The sequence below is a fragment of the Rhododendron vialii genome, chromosome 11a, assembly GCF_030253575.1.
Source record: "Rhododendron vialii isolate Sample 1 chromosome 11a, ASM3025357v1".
NCBI lineage: Eukaryota > Viridiplantae > Streptophyta > Magnoliopsida > Ericales > Ericaceae > Rhododendron > Rhododendron vialii.
Window position 1 is genome coordinate 5,268,799 of NC_080567.1, and position 20,489 is coordinate 5,289,287.

General features: G+C 39.2%; 1 protein-coding gene across 1 annotated transcript; it reads right to left on the reverse strand.

Annotated features, from left to right (window-relative positions):
• Window positions 1-2,710: 2,710 nt before the first annotated feature.
• LOC131308212 (BOI-related E3 ubiquitin-protein ligase 1-like) lies at window positions 2,711-4,793 on the reverse strand. The gene is made up of 4 exons (XM_058335062.1): window positions 4,462-4,793; window positions 4,261-4,367; window positions 3,868-4,160; window positions 2,711-3,385 (listed from the first exon to the last, which is right to left on the reverse strand). Exons 1-4 carry the CDS (start codon window positions 4,506-4,508, stop codon window positions 2,873-2,875), a joined length of 960 nt encoding a protein of 319 aa, XP_058191045.1. The 5' UTR covers window positions 4,509-4,793; the 3' UTR covers window positions 2,711-2,872.
• Window positions 4,794-20,489: the final 15,696 nt, after the last annotated feature.

A 20,489-nucleotide genomic window follows, 5' to 3' on the forward strand; every position in this document is an offset into this window, starting at 1 on the left:
CTCATTTGTTCATCACCTGGTGTTTTTATAATACCTTGTTCACTTATTAGCGGTTTTTGCGATCGTGGGGATACATTGTGGGAGTTAATAGCGGTTATGCCTGGATGTGGGTTGCGTAGCTTTTGGTGGGATGTCCACTACTGAGGATAGCAGGAGGTGCTTGAGGTCGTGGGTGAACCACGATCTCGATTTTGTCGCTACTAGAAAGAAACTGCCCACGTTGTACTGATGGGAGCGATCATGTCATTAGAGGCCTTCCCGCCCGAGTGTGCTGGTTGGACACCACGAGCAGGGGGGTTTCACGGACAGGTGTCAGTCTACTAACGCTCAGCTGTAGAGTGTAAAACCCCTGCATTAAACCCCATTAAGGGGAGAAATAACCCCAATAAATACAAAGGAAAGAACACCCACACGTAGGTGTGAAGACTCAAACTCCTGACCTCCTAGTGAGATACAAGAGTCCTGACCAACTGAGCTAGCCCCAGTTGGTGTCATAATCCAGATCTGTCATACTCAAATAAGCTTATGGGATTAGTGCAATACAAAGTAATATATATTCAATCATGAACGATTTTAAATCAAAGAGAACTCTAAGTCAATCATCAACTCTTTTTTTTTTTTTGTCAATTGATAGAAGAGATCATTTTACATCAGATATGAAATACAAAGTACAAACTCAGGACACTACATCAATTTTGAGTTCACGAGATAACCAAACCCAACAACTCAACCACTATAAGAAATAAGCCTATTCTAGGGCAGAAACAAAGAAAGAAAGAAAAAACTCTCTAAAGGAAGAACATCAACTCATTTCAATGGTGATTATTGTGATTAAGCACTTGTTGACTTGATCCGAGACACTAGATTGGCCAGTGGGTGGAGATTTCAATGCTATTACTCATTCAGGTGAAAAGGCGGGTGGAGTAGCTCATCAGGCTTGGGAGATGGATGACTTTCAAGGCTTCATTCAGGATAGCAACCTTATCAATTTGGTTACACTAGTTATCCATCTACCTAGAATAATAAGAGGTTTGACAAGGATAATGTGATGGTTCGGTTGGATAGGTTTCTTTCCAATTCTAGTTGGAGGATTCGCTATTCGAATCCTAAGGTATGGCATCTTAAGCCTAGAGAGCAGGACCATTGTCCAATTTTTTGGATGCTTCAGTTTGGGTGGAAGAATTCAAGCAGATATTTAATAGCTGTTGGGAGAGTACGAAGAGTGCGCTTACATGGTTTGGAGGGCGTGGGGTTTTCACATTTAGGGTTCCAAGTGGTATCAGGTGCAAGGGTCTTAGGGCATGTCGAGTTAGGTTGTTTTATAGTAGCGGAAACAACACCATGGCAATTGTGAGCACAACAAAGAGGAGTTGGGGGCCAAGCTGCATCACATGTTTGAATGCTCTGATCTTGATAATGAGGAGTACTTTAACATGGAATTGGTATTTAATAAAGCTCTTAAAATGAGGAAATTTACTAAAGGGATAAGGCTAGAATGACGTGGTTGAAGGCTGGTGATTTGGGCATCACCTTCTCTATCATTCAACAAACACAGCTAGTGACATGAGATATGTAGAAAACTATGATTCAACCCCCTCTATTTCATGAACATCAAAAAAGATGCGAAATTGCTCAATTACCTACAATCACTGGGTATGTGATTTCGAAGAGTTTTAGGGGCTGAAAATCACTGGGTATGTAATTTCTAAGGTTTTCGAAGGGATTTAGGGTTGATTCAGAGTTTCTGTCATCAATAGGCTAGGGTTTTGAACATCAGTAGTTATAGTGGAAGTCGATTTAGGGTTTTGAGGTCTGCATGGAGGTCGATTTAGGGTCAAGAGAGAGAGAGGGTCTAAGGAAGAGTAACAGATGGGATCACCGTCTTTCACTCAGAGAGAGAGAAAGACTTGGTGGTGGTGCCGCTGGTGGAGAAGAGAGGCAGTGTGGTGTAGTGGTGGTGGGTCGGAGGGGTAGAGAGGGAGTGGATAGAGCGAGGCGAGAGAGAGAGAGAGAGAGAGAGAGAGAGAGATATTGTGATCACATAAAAATCTATAACTCGCACACACAAAAACCACAAAATTAGAAATCAGAAAAAGGAAGAAACAAAGCAACTTCAGAATCGGAAGAACACAAGCCCAAGCTATGGCAACACCAAAGCAAACCCAAAATCAAAAGAACAACACCCAAAACACCGACCAGATTCGAGAAGCAACAACGGTGAAGATCCAAGAATCGGCACTTACCAAACCTGCGTGAACCAGAGACTGTAATCAAATTTGAATCCCTCTCTCTTTTCTCTTGTGCTATAAACCGCTCCACCCAAATTAAGCAATCCACCCCCTTAGGCCACGTAGCCCACTAAGTGGCACAAGAAAAATGACCATTTCACCCACAGCATAAGAAGAAGACAACCCAACAATAGAGGGCTAAAATTGTCCAAATTGGACAAAAGTGGCTAGCGAAAATTCCCCCCAACTGGTTCTTCTTTAAGAGAGTTAGGATAACCCACTAAAACCCTACCGATTGCCAGACAACCCATTTGACAGCCCCTTCTTTCAAATTGAGAAAAATCCACATACACATGGTATACAATAAGGTCCTGATAGGGGACAATGAAATTATTGAATAAAAGAATTTATATCGGGAAAAGAACAAAAACATATGCCACTACCCTTGTGGCCATGTACATTATCCCCAAGGTAAACCCAGGCAAGAAAATAAAATAAAACCAAGAAACCGAAAAAAACATAATAATTCTGTTAAAGATCATTACTCCATATTGTTCCAATTTTTAGACTTTCCCATCTAAAGTATTGGGCCTGGCATGGGCTTTGGAGCCTGGATTGGGTTTTGTATTGGGCCGAGGCCCATACTAGGAGAGGAATATTTCAACACTAGACTCTCTGAAAGCGAGACAAAGAGGACAAGCTTGGGCCATCGAACCGCACTCCGTACAGAGACAGAGGTGCCGACACGGCAACATGATCACCGTGGCAACTCGCTTCTGGCACGCCTTGCAACTCGGTACGCTCGCTGCCGCGACTCGGTCCGGCTCGACATACGCCGACGCCGCGTCCTCCGCCTCGCCCAGCTCCTCCCCACCGTCCGCTCTCCCCTCGCCGCCACCGCCGATGATGGCGTGCTGCAGCTGAGCCTGGAGAGCCGCCGCCGCTGCCTCCTGCGCCCTCGCGCGCGACTGCCACGCCTGCGCCTCCGAGACCAGCTGAGCTGCCCGAGCCTCCAGCTCGGCGTTGCGCCGCGCCGCCTTTTCAACCTCGGCTTCCTTCTCCCTGAGCCTCCGAGCAGCCGATTCCTCCGCTGCCCCCAGCAGAGCACGGTAGTGTCTCTGCCTCTTTTCTGCTAATGTGCGCCGCAGCTGGTCGCCCTGTTCACCGCCACATTAACAAACTTGTTCAGCCATTCATTTCATCACATTATTACAAGATCGAAAAATCCTTACGTATTGTATTGTTGGTGAAAAATACATTAAAATTTTTCAAAGAAAAATAATTTTGGCACTCTAAATATTACATATAATCAGTTAATCACATCTCAATATTTGACTTTTAGTTTTCCCGTTATATTTATTTTAATCATACATACATTTGACTCCAATATTTATCTTTATTTTAAGCACTAAAATAAAAATCCAAAACTGCAAATAAAAATCCGTTTGGTAATCGAAATAGAAAAATAATAATGCCAAACTTGTTTTTATTAATTTCAAAAAATCTAGTGAGTCTTTATGGACAACAATTTCCACATTAACAAAAGTTGGAAATGTGATGCGTTTTCCAGAAAATGGCGACAGTTACCAAAATGGCCAAATTTGCCAAAACAGAAAAAATATGATCTCACGGTTTGTACCTGGGCGTGAAGCAATTGATCGATTTCATGTCTCTGCTGCCTGATTTGGGCAGCCAAGTCTTCTGATAAGACAGAAGATTGAGGAGTGAGAGTTTGTTGCTGTGATTGGTGATGTTGTAGCTGTTGACGTCGTAATTGTTGCTGTTGTTGTTCGTCGAACGCTAATCGGAGACCGGTGGAGACGGTATTCAGTGGCGGCGTGTGAAGCTGAGTGAGGTCTATGAACTGATGAGGGAACGGAACAGGGGATGATTCTCTTCCTCTTTTGCGTGGATTGGAAATAATGGAGCCAACTGCGACGGAAAACAATGGCAATCGTCGATAAGAAAAAAAAAAAAAAAACAATAAAGAAGTTTTCAATGGGTTAGTGGCTTTATTAGGAATCTCTCTAACCTCCATTGGTGAATATCATGGTGGTGGTTTGATCGAGAAATCCTCCTCCTGGTAGCGGCTGCAATGAGTAGTCGTTTCCAAGTGGGTTTTTTCCCTCTTGTACACCTCTGCATCCAAATAGGTCAATCATCAAACTAATAAGCAGAATTGTTTTTAGAGAGAGAGAGAGAGAGAGAGAGAGAGGAATACAACTATGCAAACCTGTTTAAGAGGAGTATAGTTGATGGGTATTGAGCTTGAACGACCATAGTTATCGATTATGAATGCTGAAGAAGGGGGAAGAAAATAGATGTGTGCGAAATACAGAGACTCACTGGTGAATGGGTATGGAGAGAGAGAAAGAGAGAGAGAGAACGCAATGGGTGTGGGTTATTTATGGGGGGGCTAATAAACGCAAAGAGAAAGAAGAGAGTGTGAAAGAGAAGATGCATAGATGGGATTTAATAAAGAAAACGACTCCGAAAAAAGAGAGGTACAGAGAGAAACTTGCTCTATAAGAGAGAGAGAGATTATAGAGAATCGAGGAGGAGGAGGAGAAGTATAAATGAATGAATATTTAGAGGGAGGAGAAGTATAAATGAATGAATATTTAGAGGAGGAGGCCCATCACTGACACCAAGGCACCACCACCACCATTCTTGTTCCCATCCCTCTTTTTACTCACTCTGTTTTCACCCCACTTTTCTTGGCTTTGCCCTGCCTTGGTTCCTATGCTATCTATATATATGCTTTTTGGAGAGAGAGAGGATGTGCTTGAATCGAATCAGTCCAAGCGAGAGAGAGAGAAGGAGCGCCTTATTGTTCTCTTCTCTATCGTTCCTTTGCTTCTGGCCTATTCTTCTTCATCTTCGCGTGAGGCTTGACTTTTCTTTGGGGTGGGAGCCGCACGTGATTTTAAAGGTACCCGCGAGAAATCAGTAAAAAAAAAGATCGAAAAGGACTTGATCTGAGCAGTTTTTAGCTTAGATTTAATAAACGGTTCAATTAAAAACTGCTTTAAACAAGCACTTTCTGGTCTTTTTTTTTTTGCTAATTTTCGCGAGTACCCCTAAAATCTTATTCTGCACACATTGAACGGTTCGGATCATAAAAATTTGATCGGGAACTATGTGATTGAGATTTGGGGTATTTTTTTAGGTGTCTAAATAGTTGTCCATTGAACCGTCCCGTTTATCTTTTTATCATATATTTCTCCTATTTTAAGGAAATAATTTTTCTTCCAATTTTCCAAAAGGATTTTCCCATTTTTTTCCCAACCGTACATGTGTATAGTTAATGTGATTTTTATGTATACAAATGGACTATATATTGGAAGAAATAAATGAGGTGGGTGGAGTTGGAGTTGGAGTTGGGGTGACCGTAATTTGATGTTGTTGTTCGACGAGTATAGTGCTACCGTTGCCCTACTCACGAGATTGTTTGTTTGTATTATTGTCCATGCGGACCTCGCCAGTTTTGCCTCATTCTCTCTCTACATAGCCTAATTTATTGTCCAGTATTATTGCCTTTTCAAAAAATAGATATTATGCAGTATAGATATTGTATTTATTTAATGGAGATTGAAATAAAAGGAATAAAAGAATCTGTTGAATTGGGCACTCCACAATGTTGGAATCTAATGGGACGCTTACTTCGGATTTTGCCCTTAGCTGTCTTTCACATAAGAGACACGTTTAAGAAAATTGAAAAAAGAAAACCAAAATTGAAGCTCCCAACAAATTGAGCTATCCGCATTCTTTTGGACTTAACTTAAAGCTAAAAATTGTCTTTATTTGATTTTTTTCGCATTTGTTAGTTTTGCGCCAAATTTTTGTAGGTTATTGATTCGTCTCGACGAGAGGAATCGGAAAAGTAAATTTTGTTTACTTTTTTCACGCTAAAAAGTGGTTATTTCTCAAAATAATTGGGTAAAAGTAAACAAAATTTACTTTTCTGATTCCTCTCGTCGAGACGAATCAATAACCTACAAAAATTTGGCACAAAATTAACAAATGTGAAAAAAATTCAAATATAAACAAAATATTTAGATTTAAGTTTAGTTTAAGTTAAGTCCAAGAGAACGCAGCTAGGCAAGTAAGCATATAATTAAGCAACATCTCTTGCATTAGTAAAAAATTTGCGACCCTATCTCTCTCTCAACCCTAGCCACCACAACTCCTCTTCTCCCTTTTCCTCCCCCTGTGGATTCCATACCCGTGTGCGGTGGCGGGAGGGGAAGGCCATTGTATTATTCCGACTTATTTTCTTTGCTTTTTTCCTTCCGTCTCTCAAAATCAACGACTTGTCGTCTGATCTGTGAGAGTTTTGTCTCTCGTTTTACAAGAATTGTTAGTTTTGTCTTTAGACAAATTTTGTCTACAGATCGGGTTTTCACAATCGAGATTGCTTCACAACGATATTTGTGCTTCAGCATTCTATCACTACACAATGTCTTTGGCGGGGCAATTCGTGGCGGCTTGACAAATCTGTAATTCTTAGGTGTTCATTAGTGCATTCATCCTTGGTTGGAGTGCATTTGATTGTCTGGGTATTTGGTGTCTTTTATCCTTAACTTTGTACTTTTTCTCATTTGACACTCCTAATTAGATGTTAGACAGTTTAAAAGTGTTGTGGTGTCAGGCCATGACTGGGTTAGAAAGAAAGATATCGATTGCCTTGTGATTTACTCATTTTTATTTGCTAGACGATTAGTTTGGTTTTATCTAAGTTCTTTGTAATGATATCCATTTTGTAAGTGTCGCTGTGCGTTTATCAATACAATCTTTCCACTTTTGACAAAAAAGAAACAAGTAAGCAATAATATGAGATAATTTAGAAACATTTTGATTACTCATTTTTCCTTTCGCTTTAGTTAGTATTGCAACAAACTATTGTAAATATTTAATTTTTCTCAATCTGAGAAATTAAAAAAGATGAACCAAACGTCAAAAAAGTTAAGAAAAGAAAAAATAACTCAAAAAATTATTTCTGTTTTGAACTATTTTTCTCTTTTGTGGCATTTAAATTTTAAATCTTTTGGTCATTTTACTTTATAGACTGCTCGAATTAATAATCCAAAAAACTTAATTGCGAAACTAGTAAAAGCGAAAAAAAAAAAAAAAACCTATACGTAAGATTTTGTCAAAGACTGCTAAAGATTGAAATGATCAGGAAAGTAAAAAACACATTTACCATAAAAAGAAACCTCTACCCATTAGTTTTTTTTTTTTTTTTTTAAGTTTTCAAATATTAAATTGTCCTTTTGAAAACACTCTTTTATTCCGAGTAATAAACTCGGAATATTACTTGGTTTTCAAGATTCAATCTCTTTAACAACTATTGCATGCCCATCCCATCTGGTTCTCATCAATATTCCTTATCTTAGAAAATATTGAATGAATAGATCACAACACCCTCCGACCTAATTGCGTGGTTGGTTTACTAGTGTTTGATCCACGTTTCTTATAGTATTACTATTTCAAATGACAAAACACCCCATTTAATTACCCTTTATTTTTTTTTCATGGGAAATATCAAAGAAATCATTGAGAAGAAGTGTTCAAAATTTTGAACCTCTTTAACTCCTTCCAAATAATTCTAGTGGTGTCCACATCATTCATTAGTTTTCCAAAGTTAAATGAGAACTTGGGGCTAGGAATTCTAGCTCTTGCTCTTTGAACCATCAATTATTTCTGGTGATTTGACTGTGTAGATTAGTCATTTTTTTTGGGAAATAATAATGCCAAAACCACTTTTGTTTCTGCCAAAACTCATTCATTGCATGACTTAATTGTCATCAACTACATCACTTACTTTACGAAAATACCTCTAAAAACCCCGCAATTCACGAGCAAAACTAAAACTAATTTTAGAAGAGAAGCAAACAAAAATTAAACTTCAATGTTTTCCAGTTACATGTTTTATCAATTCATGAGCAACTCATCTAACAAACACAAGCTAATTTTTGAAGAGCCATGGTCACATCATCACCAAGAATTAAACATCAATTCCAAAAAGTTCTAAAACTGCGATTAACAAATGTTAATACTCCAGTCTTCGCACAAAAACTCCATCATGCATACTCTAGTCTTCACTCATCAAATCTACATTATGAAAGTTAAAGACTTTACATTTATTCAAACCCTTAAAGTTGTAATGAACAATAGAAGAACAATAATGTTAATTCTACAAATTGAGAGTCATCCTTACAGAAGAACAGAGAACGTGGCACTAACTAATGATGTTATCGATGGAGAGTTGAAAAATACATAGTTGTCATTGTATAAATTACCGCCTTAATTGACAACAAAAAAACCAAAGCAAATCACTGCCAAGACTCTTCACCACATTGACGTTTGGATGGTGGGCGTTGACGGGAATGGAATATAAAACTTGGATTTACCCAATAGGCAGGTGATGGTGGGTGTCCAAACCCTAAGGTTGCAATAAACAGTAGAATACTAATAAACTTGGAGGAACTCAAATAAAGAACTATTGTGTATAAAATAGCACTGCGTATAGCTTCTAATGGGTGCAAGAAAATATTTTGGAAGGATAAAATATAATTCTTTGGATTTGAAGGGGCATTTTCGTAAAGTAAGTGGTGTAGTGGAGGACAATTGAGTCATGCAATGAATGAGTTTTGACAGGAACAAAAGTGGTTTTGGCATTATCAGCTCCCTTTTTTTTTTATTATCATTGTTTTCATTTATAATTCAAAATGTCCGGGCCAATGCTTCTTTTTAGGAGCAGAGTCCTCTAAAATCCTATAAATGGACTGGATGGTCCAGTTTAGGCCAATTTTGGACCTTTTTCGGGGTTGCGTCAATTGTATAGACCATTCACTTTTTAGTACACATTGTGAACTATACCATGGGAAAAAAAAATTAGATTAATTGGATACCGTTTCAGATGATTGTTAAATGAATTTATTTTGAGGTAAATGGGTTTACCTCCCTTTTTTGGGCAAGATAATAGGGGTTCTTCCTGGCCGGCCCCGTTTCGTCAATCCCTACCCGTCCAAGCCCAGTCCCCGTCAAACCCATTCCACATAAGCCCTCTTTTAAGTAAACTACCACAAATACCCCATGCATGATAAGGGGTCTCACCTGTAACGACCCTAACCCGACCCTAGAGGTTAAGCCAAAACAAAGCGCCGATGGAAATCCCACCAAAGCCATATCAAGTAACAGACCTTATAAGCAATGACAAAGGAACAAAATATGTATTCAGCGGAAACAAAACATATATTACCATATCGAACATCACAGGTTATATACATGGTTTTCCTTGTCTACCACTCAGAGCTGTGCCTTCTACATATCTTACAAGATTCAACCACAAACAAACAAGCCTCTAAAGTAGAGCTTCAATATCTACAGCAAAAGTACATGTCTCATTTTTACAGCCTATCCACACAAAAGAGTCCACGTCAACCCTTTAATCTTCGCATCCTGAAAGGTGGAAAAAAAAAATACATAAGCTAACGCTCGTATGAGTGACCAATACATAATTTACATGCTTTCCATAGAAAGGATAAAAACATTTCATGGAGATTTCATACATAGAAGCATAGCCTTTATAAAGCACATTCCCCATAGTTGGTGTATCTACCAGGCGTCCCTGGTAGTGGATAAGCTTCGACATCTTAGCATTACCCCTAGCGTATAAGTGTCACATAGTAGGAATGTCTTTCTAGATAGGAAAACATAGCCACCTTTCATTTATTTCCATGGAATTCAACTCATAGTACAAAACAAGTAGAACAAGCTTTGAATTGAAAAACTTGCATAAAACCATGTAATTTAGGTATTGAGTCACTCCCCTAGATTCACATATCACACGAACCTCCTAGATAATTAGGCAATAAAAACATGGTTATAAGATGCTAAATAAGCCTATCTTTAATGAACATAAGGTCCGAGAATGAAAAATATAAAGTTAGACAACTAATCTCAAGAAATAATTTCAAAATCTGCAATTTCATCAACTTCAACTTAAAATCTGACTTTTCACGGAAATAACTAAGGTACAAACTCCACATACTTTTTAAGGTCTATGAATCTAGTTTCAAAATCAGAAAACGGTTCGTAATTTCATCTCTCGAGCTAAAAATTATGGCCGTTTCCCCAACATGTGTCGGTGCAGACTGCACAGTTCCGAAAATGAGTGATGCTAGGTTAAGAATTTCTATAGAGCTCAATACTTCGAACTTGATCCTAAATTTTTTATCATAGATAGAAGACTCATAGAGGAACTTTCAGTAAAATTCTTAGAAATTTGAGAGCATTCGAACTATCTCAATAAAATTCCCCAAAATCAGATAAACATGAATTTTTCAATTCTGCAGAATTCTAAACCAAGTAATTTCTGTTCTAAACTACTTTAACTACACAAAATCCACGCATTCGGTGGGGCTTTCATGAGTTCTTCAACTCCCAATTCCAATTAAACTTGGAATCGATCTACTAGAGCAGCAAGAAATATGAATTTCACACTAAGAACTTGAAATTCTTACCTAATTGCAGCAAAGCTAGGATTTTTTTTTTCCTTCTAGGTTATCCCTTTCTTCTTTCTTCTTTCTCCTCTTCCTGTTCTTGTTCGGTTCTCTCTCTCTCTCTCTGATGAATGAAGCGGTGGAATTCTCAAGAGGAATACACGTACGTCTTTTCCCTTTTCTTTTCTCTTATTAGGAACATTATCAAGTGTGTAAGGAACCATGTGCTATTTGTATTCCAACCTAACTTAGCAAATGAGATTAAGTCTATAACCACAGAATTAATAGAAGCACAACAATTATCCATGTATTAAGCATAATTAAAATGAGGGTTATTACACCCTCCCCAACTTATAAAAGTTTGGTCCCCAAACTTTACTTACCTTGGATTGGGAATAAATGTGGATACTTCTTCAGCATATCTTCTTCTGTTTCCCATGACGCTTCTCTTCCTCGCTGATTATCCCACCATACTTTCACTTACGGTATCACTTTGTTTCTAAGAACCTTTTCTTCCCGATCAACAATTTTTACTGGTTTGATCTCGTAGCTCAGATTTTCTTGAAGATCAACAGGAGAATCTTCTAGCTTATCGTGTGATGGATCACACAAGTAACGTCTTAACATGGACACATGGAAAACGTCATGAATATAAGACAACTCCGGCGGCAATACTAATCGATAACTGACTTCTCCAATCCTCTCAATAACTTCAAACGGACCCAAGTATCTCGGACTCAATTTGCCTCGCTTTCCGAAACGAACCACACCTTTCATCGGTGAAATTTTCAGAAAAACTTGATCTCCAACTTGGAATTCCAAAGGTCTTCTTCTATTGTCCGCATAACTTTTTTGTCGACTTTGCGCAGTTTCCAATCTTTCCCGTATTATCCGGACCTTTTCCATAATGATCCGCATTTGCTGAACTTTGTCTTGCTCGAGTATACTTTTCTCTCCCACCTCAGTCCAATGAATTGGTGATCGACATTTTCTTCCATACAATGCTTCAAATGGTGCCATTCCAATACTAGCCTGAAATCTATTATTGTAGGCAAACTCAACCAAGTATAGATGAGTTTCCCAACTTCCTCGAAAATCCAAAACACAGGCCCAAAGCATATCCTCCAAAGTTTGAATTACTCTTTTCGATTGGCCGTCGGTTTGAGGGTGAAAAGCTGTGCTGAATTTCAGATCCGTTCCCATAGCCTTTTGCAAACTCCTCCAAAAGTTAGAAGTAAATCTAGGATCCCGATCTGAAATAATAGAAACAGGAGTTCCATGCAATCTAATTATCTCCTTGACATACAAATCTGCAAGTTGATCCAAAGTTGAAGTAGTTTTTACTGCTAGGAAGTGTGCAGATTTGGTCAATCGGTCCACAATCACCCAAATCACGTCATTACCCTTTGGTGTAGTAGGTAATCCCGACAGGAAATCCATAGTAATATGCTCCCATTTCCACTCCGAAATAGGCAAAGACTGAAGTAATCCTGCTGGTGACCGATGTTCAGTTTTAACCCGTTGGCATGTCAAACATTGTGAAACAAATTTAGCCACTTCCCTTTTCATGCCCGGCCACCAATACACCTCCCTAAGATCTCGATACATTTTAGTGGTTCCAGGATGTAGTACAAATCTGGATTTGTGAGCTTCCTCCAAAATCTGTCTTCGAATTTCTGGTACATCCGGTACGCAAACTCTGCTTCTAAATCTCAACACACCATCTCTAACAGAAAAATCCTCATTAGGCTTAGTTTCTAATCCATCAAAGATGTCCTTCAGAGACTCATCCTCCAGTTGTCTCTGCTTAACGGTTTCATACAATACAGGTTGCACAGTAAAAGCAGCAAGTACAACGTTACTGCCATGAACAGAGACTCCCAACTCCAATTTTTCCATTTCTCTAATCAAATCCTCTTGAACGGTAAGCAAATAACACATCTCGTTCGAGGCTTTTCGGCTTAGGGCATCCGTGACTACATTGGCTTTGCCTGGATGATAGAGAATTGTCAGATCATAATCCTTCATTAGCTCAAGCCATCTCCTCTGTCTCAGATTCAACTCTTTTTGTGTAAACAAGTATTTAAGACTTTTGTGATCCGTGTAAATTTAACAAGATGCTCCATACAAATAATGCCTCCACAATTTCAAGGCAAAGATTACCGCTGCTAACTCCAAATCATGCGTAGGATAATTCTTTTCATGTAGTTTTAACTGACGTGAAGCGTAAGCGATTACCTTTCCATTCTGCATTAACACACAGCCTAAACCTCGGTGTGAAGCATCGCTAAATATCATAAACCCTTCTGTTCCTTGCGGTAATGTCAAAATCGGTGCCGTCATCAATTTCTCCTTCAATTCCAAAAAACATTTCTCCCGATCTTCAGTCCAAACAAATGGAACTTCCTTTCGTGTCAACTCTGTTAATGACACTGCAATTTTTGAGAAGTCTTTGATAAACTTTCGATAGTATCCAGCAAACCCCCGAAAACTGCGAACCTCTATAACAGTAGACGGTCTAGGCCAATTCTTCACAGCTTCTATCTTTTGTGGATTGACTTGGATTCCATCTCCACTGATCACATGGCTAAGGAATGTAACACTAGACAGCCAAAATTCACATTTCTTCAATTTACCGTACAGTTTCTTTTCCCGCAATGTTTGCAAAACCAATCTCAAATGTTCAGCGTGTTGCTCTGCACTCTTGGAGTATATCAGAATATCGTCAATGAAAACAGCCACAAATTCATCTAAGTAATACTTGAATACCCTGTTCATTAGATCCATAAACGGTGCAGGAGCATTGGTCACTCCAAATGGCATAACTAAAAATTCATAATGCCCATACCTCGTTCTGAAAGTAGTCTTTTCAACATCCTCAACTTTTACTTTCAGTTGGTGATATCCCGAACGAAGATCAATTTTAGAGAACACTTGAGCTCCTTGCAACTGATCAAATAGATCATCTATTCGCGGGAGAGGGTATCTGTTCTTGATTGTTACCTTGTTCAATTCTCGATAGTCGATGCATAACCTCATCGTGCCATCTTTCTTCTTTACAAATAATACCGGTGCTCCCCATGGTGAAATACTTGGCTTGATGAATCCTTTGTCAAGTAGTTCTTGCAACTGCACTTTCAATTCTTTCAGTTCTGCTGGTGCCATGCGATATGGAGTTTTGGAAATTGGCTCCATAACTGGAATAAGATCAATAACAAACTCGATTTCCCTGTCGATTAGTGAACAAGGCAAATCCTCTGGAAAAACATCAGGAAATTCATTCACTATTGGTATATCTTCCAATTTAATAGAACCTGATTCAGTAGTAGACACTAAGCATAAATAACCTCGGCACCCTTTACACAATAAATGATTGGCTTGCATTACAGATACCAAATACGGCGGTGGAACCACTTCTCCCCCCTCGAATGTAATTTCAGTTTTATCAGGTATTTGGATCATTACCCGCTTGGCTATACAATCTATTGTGGCAAAGTTGGTAGCCAACCAGTCCATACCCAGAATAACATCAAAATGCGCCATATCCAAGGGAATCAGATCAACTAATAGATAAACACCTCCAACTAAAATATCGCATGCTTTATAAACGGTAGAACAAATAATTTTACTACTCATGGGTTGTGATACATGCAATTTATGTTCAAGTAATTCAAGCGGTCTAGTCAGTTTCATAGCAAATCGAACAGAAACGAAAGAGTGCGTAGATCCCGAATCAATAAGTATGAAAGCTGAATGACCACAAATTTGGAGAGTACCTGATACCACGGAGTTTGCGTTTTGAGGGTCCCCTGGTATCAATGCAAACACCTTACCTTGTCTCTTCCCTAGATCCGGTTTTATACCTGAACTCTGTCCTGAACTGGTAGTAGTAGCTGGTTTTGGCGTATATCCTGAATTAGCGGTGGTTGCTGGTTTTGTCACATTTACCTTGGGCACATTGGGACAGTTCCTCATCTTATGCCCCATTTTCCCACATCTAAAGCATGCCCCGGTATCCTGATAGCATTGTCCCTGATGCATTCTTCCACATCTTGGACACGACATACTTCCACCACCACTGCTACTACCTCCACCTTGACTCCATACAGACGTACCCGTGTTTTGCCTCTTGATAGAACTACTTCCCTGATTCCTGGCTGGTATAAAGTTAGATTGCCTCTTCTGCCCCTCTTCCTTAGCTTTACTTTTGGCCCGATCTTCTTCGGACAACAAAGCCACATTCAGTATATCCGCATGAGTTTGCAATCTCAGTAGTTTGATCGGCTCACGTAGCCCATCCTTTAGCCCTTCCTCAAATCTTCTTGCCTTATGAGCATCTGTATCAACCATGTGTGGTGCAAACCGACTCAAATCCGTAAAGATTCTGTCATATTCCAACACTGACATGGTAGGACCCTGCTTCCAGTTGATAAATTCATTGACCTTATCATCCTTGAGTGTTTGCGGAAAATTTCTCATAGAATACCTCTTTGAATCGTACCCAGGTCATATTTGGCTCTCTTTCCCTCTGTGTTAGCCGCCATCTGTACGCCTCTCCCTCGAAGTTATAGGTAGCAAGAACAACCTTGTGCATCGCCCGGACATTGTGCCTGAGCCACAACAAAAATTTTCTCCATGCCCAAAATCCAAATGTCAGCCTTCAACGGGTCAATTCCACCTTCAAAAATAGGAGGCTTCATCTTCTGAAAGTCCTTGATACTCATTTCTGCCACAGGCTGTCCAATAGCTACCGCAGGTGGCGGCGTTGATTGATTCTGCACCTGCCGGTTCATCACACCCAACATCCCCTCCAGCATCCGTTCCATTCTTTCCATTCTATCGACTAGTGGTGGCTGTGCTCCCTCCAGCACATCCCTATGCTCCATTTGCTAATCAAGAGAAGAAATACACATTGTGTAGATGATATAATGAACACGTATGGTATGCATGTCCAATCATATAACAACACATCAGAAATTACACAACAAGTCATTTGATATAACCCACTTAGCACATAGATTCAATTTCCTAAGCTCTGAGGGTACATGTACGAGTCATTGCTAACATGCATCTCATTGTCCTAACGTATTGCTCTGATACCACAAAACTTTGTAACGACCCTAACCCGACCCTAGGGGTTAAGCCAAAACAAAGCGCCGATGGAAATCCCACCAAGGCCATATCAAGTAACAAACCTTATAAGCAATGACAAAGGAACAAAATATGTATTCAGCGGAAACAAAACATATATTACCATATCGAACATCACAGGTTATATACATGGTTTTCCTTGTCTACCACTCAGAGCTGTGCCTTCTACATATCTTACAAGATTCAACCACAAACAAACAAGCCTCTAAAGTAGAGCTTCAATATCTACAGCAAAAGTACATGTCTTATTTTTACAGCCTATCCACACAAAAGAGTCCACGTCAACCCTTTAATCTTCGCATCCTAAAAGGTGGAGAGAAAAAAATACATAAGCTAACGCTCATATGAGTGACCAATACATAATTTACATGCTTTCCATGGAAAGGATAAAAACATTTCATGGAGATTTCATACATAGAAGCATAGCCTTTATAAAAGCACATTCCCCATAGTTGGTGTATCTACCAGGCGTCCCCGGTAGTGGATAAGCTTCGACGTCTTAGCATTACCCCTAGCGTATAAGTGTCACATAGTAGGAATGTCTTTCTAGATAGGAAAACATAGCCACCTTTCATTTATTTCCATGGAATTCAACTCATAGTACAAAACAAGTAGAACAAGCTTTGAATTGAAAAACTTGCATAAAACCATGTAATTTAGGTATTGAGTCACTCACCTCGATTCACGTATCACACGAACCTCCTAGATAATTAGGCAATAAAAACATGGTTAGAAGATGCTAAATAAGCCTATCTTTAATGAACATAAGGTCCGAGAATGAAAAATATAAAGTTAGACAACTAATCTCAAGAAATAATTTCAAAATCTGCAATTTCATCAACTTCAACTTAAAATCTGACTTTGCACGGAAATAACTAAGGTAAAAACTCCACATACTTTTTAAGGTCTATGAATCTAGTTTCAAAATCAGAAAACGGTTCGTAATTTCATCTCTCGAGCTAAAAATTATGGCCGTTTCCCCAACATGTGTCGGTGCAGACTGCACAGTTCCGAAAATGAGTGATGCTAGGTTAAGAATTTCTATAGAGCTCAATACTTCGAACTTGATCCTAAAATTTTTACCATAGATAGAAGACTCATAGAGGAACTTTCAGTAAAATTCTTAGAAATTTGAGAGCATTCGAACTATCTCAATAAAATTCCCCAAAATCAGATAAACTTGAATTTTTCAATTCTGCAGAATTCTAAACCAAGTAATTTCTGTTCTAAACTACTTTAACTACACAAAATCCACGCATTCGGTGGGGCTTTCATGAGTTCTTCAACCCCCAATTCTAATTAAACTTGGAATCGATCTACTAGAGCAGCAAGAAATATGAATTTCACACTAAGAACTTGATATTCTTACCTAATTGCAGCAAAGCTAGGATTTTTTTTTTCCTTCTAGGTTATCCCTTTCTTCTTTCTTCTTTCTTCTTTCTTCTTTCTCCTCTTCCTGTTCTTGTTCTCTCTCTCTCTCTCTCTCTCTCTCTCTCTCTCTGATGAATGAAGCGGTGGAATTCTCAAGAGGAATACACGTACGTCTTTTCCCTTTTCTTTTCTCTTCTTAGGAACATTATCAAGTGTGTAAAGAACCATGTGCTATTTGTATTCCAACCTAACTTAGCAAATGAGATTAAGTCTATAACCACAGAATTAATAGAAGCACAACAATTATCCATGTATTAAGCATAATTAAAATGAGGGTTATTACATCACCTATGCGAGAAACTCCTGTGCGAGAAGCTGATGAAGGAGACGCCTTGTGCGGCGGTCGATGTCTACAGCGACAAGATCAAGCACCATCTACAGCGACAAGATCAAACACCTCCTCGAACCGGCCGAGGCATCCAGTGTGGCGGTGGGGCGATCCGCAACGGTGGAGGTGGGCGATCATCGTGGTTGATGATGGAGAACAACTTCGGATAGTGGGCGGCGTCAATTTGGAAGGGACGATTACGAACAACTTCTCCATCAATTTTGATTTCGAGTGGAGGACGACGGTGGGTCGGGTCGGTTTCCGGGGCTCGACAATGATGATGGAGCCTTCTTCTTGGAAGGCGACAGCAGTAGTCCATGGGGAGGTTCTCGTTAGGGCTTGTTGGATCTCGTAGTATAGATTGATGATTTCGTAGTATATAATAGATGATGACGACGACGGCGGTGGCTATGCCCGTCAATGACGAGGTCCTGGTGGATCTCTGGTGGAGGGACTGGTTTTAGAGCAATACTCACAAATGGATGTTGTTTTTAGTTGCAGAGCTAAATCATGGTGGATAGTGAATGAATTCACAACCTTTTTTAAATTTTTATGGGTATGAATAGTATAATTTGGAGGTGTGAATTCTTTGTAGTTTGTTTTTTACTTTGAGTGTTATGCTTTTGCTTGAATAACAAATTTTGTACAGGTGTGAATTCTTTAGTTGGAGATGTGGATTCTCTCCCAGGTCTGAATTCTTTAGTTGGAGATGTGGATTCTCTCCCAAAATGCAGAATTCACATGTCCCAAAAATGCAGAATTTTGTACCCAAAATTCACATCAAGACTTCACCAAGAATTCAAATCCCAAGAATTGTGTAATTTGGAAGTGTGAATTATACAGATCGGGTTTGAATTCTGCATAGAGGTGCGAATTTTGCAAAATTCACACCAAGAATTCACACCCCAAGACTGAAAAGGTGTGAATTTTGCAACCAAGAATTCACACCTTAATAATTCACGTCCCAAGAATTCACACCAAGACTACAAAGGGGTGCAAACGGTTGTGAATTTTGAAAAGGTATGTGAATTTTTCCCTGCCCAAGAATTCACACCCATGAGAATTTACTCCCTCCCAAGAATAAACAGTTGTGAATTTTGAAACGAGTGTGAATTCTAGGACTGTGAATAGTACAAAAGGGTGTGAATTCTTAAAAGGGGTGTGAATAACAGTCGTTGCAACTTGTGTTGGACATCGTGAATTCTCGGAGGTGTGAATTCTTGGAGGTGTGAATTCTTCATAGGGGTGTGAATTCTTAGCGATGTAAATTCTTTATTTAGGTGTGAATTCACCCAAAAAAATTCACATGCCCTAAAAACAGAATTCACCCCGTCCATTGGAAAGAATTCACATGCCCTAAAAATAGAATTCACACGCTTTAAAAATAGAATTTACCCCCTCTATTTGACAGAATTCTCACGCACTAAAAATAGAATTCACCCCCTTGTTGGTCAGATTTCACACGCCCTAAAAACAGAATCCATCCCCTCTATTTAACATAATTCACACACCCTAAAAAAAAATTTACCCCATCTATTTGACAGAATTCACACGCTTTAAAAATAGAATTCATCCCCTATATTTGGCAGAATTCACACGCCCTAAAATTAGAATTCACAAAGGAAATTCACACACCCTGAAAACATAATTCACACCTGTTGCTCAATTTCACACGCCCTTAATACAAAATTCACCTTGTACAATTATATATGAAATAAAAAAATAAGAAAATAAGAAAGAATTCATAGCCCACCATACAAATATATCAAATAAAAAATATGAAAATAATAAATGACATGCCCCAAAGCATAATTCATCCCTTTTAGTTGGCAGAATTCACACCCCTCAAAATGCAGAATTCACACATCACCAAAAATACACAATTCACAAACCAAAAAGAAAGAATTTTCCCCCTTTAAAATGAAAGAATTAACACCCCTCAAATGCAGAATTTACACAGACTCTACACAATTCACATAAAAAAAATACACAATTCACACTCTCAAAAACAAAACAAAAAATTGCACATAATTTTCAGAATTCACACCACTTTGCAGAATTCACACGTTTTTTCAAAAATTCACACCCAGATTTTTTGGGAGTGTAAATTCTTAGGTGTGTGAATTCTGAAAAAAAATATGTGAATCCACATCCAAATGCAAACAAAAAATTAGAGAAATAAAAATAGTTAAAAACATATCATATACAAAATGAAACAAATAAAATTCTAAAATTACAATCTGCAAATCAGACAGTCCTTTATCATATACATATAGCATGTGGTGCTTTTATTTCTCTCTGTCCTTCACCCCCTTTTATCATATACATGTATATATGCATATGCATATGCTTCTGATCCTCGTTGGCTTGGTGGAGCCACGGTGTCGATTGGTAGTCGCCGGCGAGCCTCATGTCTCAGATCAGGACTCCCGCCGGAAGATTGCGAAGCTACAAGACGCGTTCCGGCCCATCAGACGAGGATACAAATACAAATACATACATGTGGATATATGTTTATACATTTGCAGCGGTGGCAGCGAGGAATATGGAGGTGGAGGAAGAAGACGAGGGGAGCGGAGGCGAAGGAAGGAGACGGTGGAGATTACCAGTGGCGATGGTGGAAGTTGTGGCAGAGGAGAGCGGAAGGCCAGGCGGAAGGCCAAAGAAGAAGAAAGAAGCTGGAGGACTATAGAGGGGGTATATTGGCCGGGCAAACGGGCAAAGTTGTAAAAGCACCTCTAGAAAGGGGTTGCACAGAATACAAATTACAAAAGGGGGTTCGGAAGGAACCCCAACTAAAAAACGGGGCCGGCCGGTAATTTCCTGAAGATAATTGCATGTTAG

Coding starts and splice junctions, on each gene's coding strand:
- LOC131308212 (XM_058335062.1), bottom strand. CDS start 4,508: ATGGTCGTTCAAGCTCAATACCCATCAACTATACTCCTCTTAAACAG. Junction 4,368..4,461: donor ACTATACTCCTCTTAAACAG/GTTTGCATAGTT, acceptor ATTTGGATGCAG/AGGTGTACAAGAGGGAAAAA. Junction 3,386..3,867: donor ATCAATTGCTTCACGCCCAG/GTACAAACCGTG, acceptor GGCGGTGAACAG/GGCGACCAGCTGCGGCGCAC.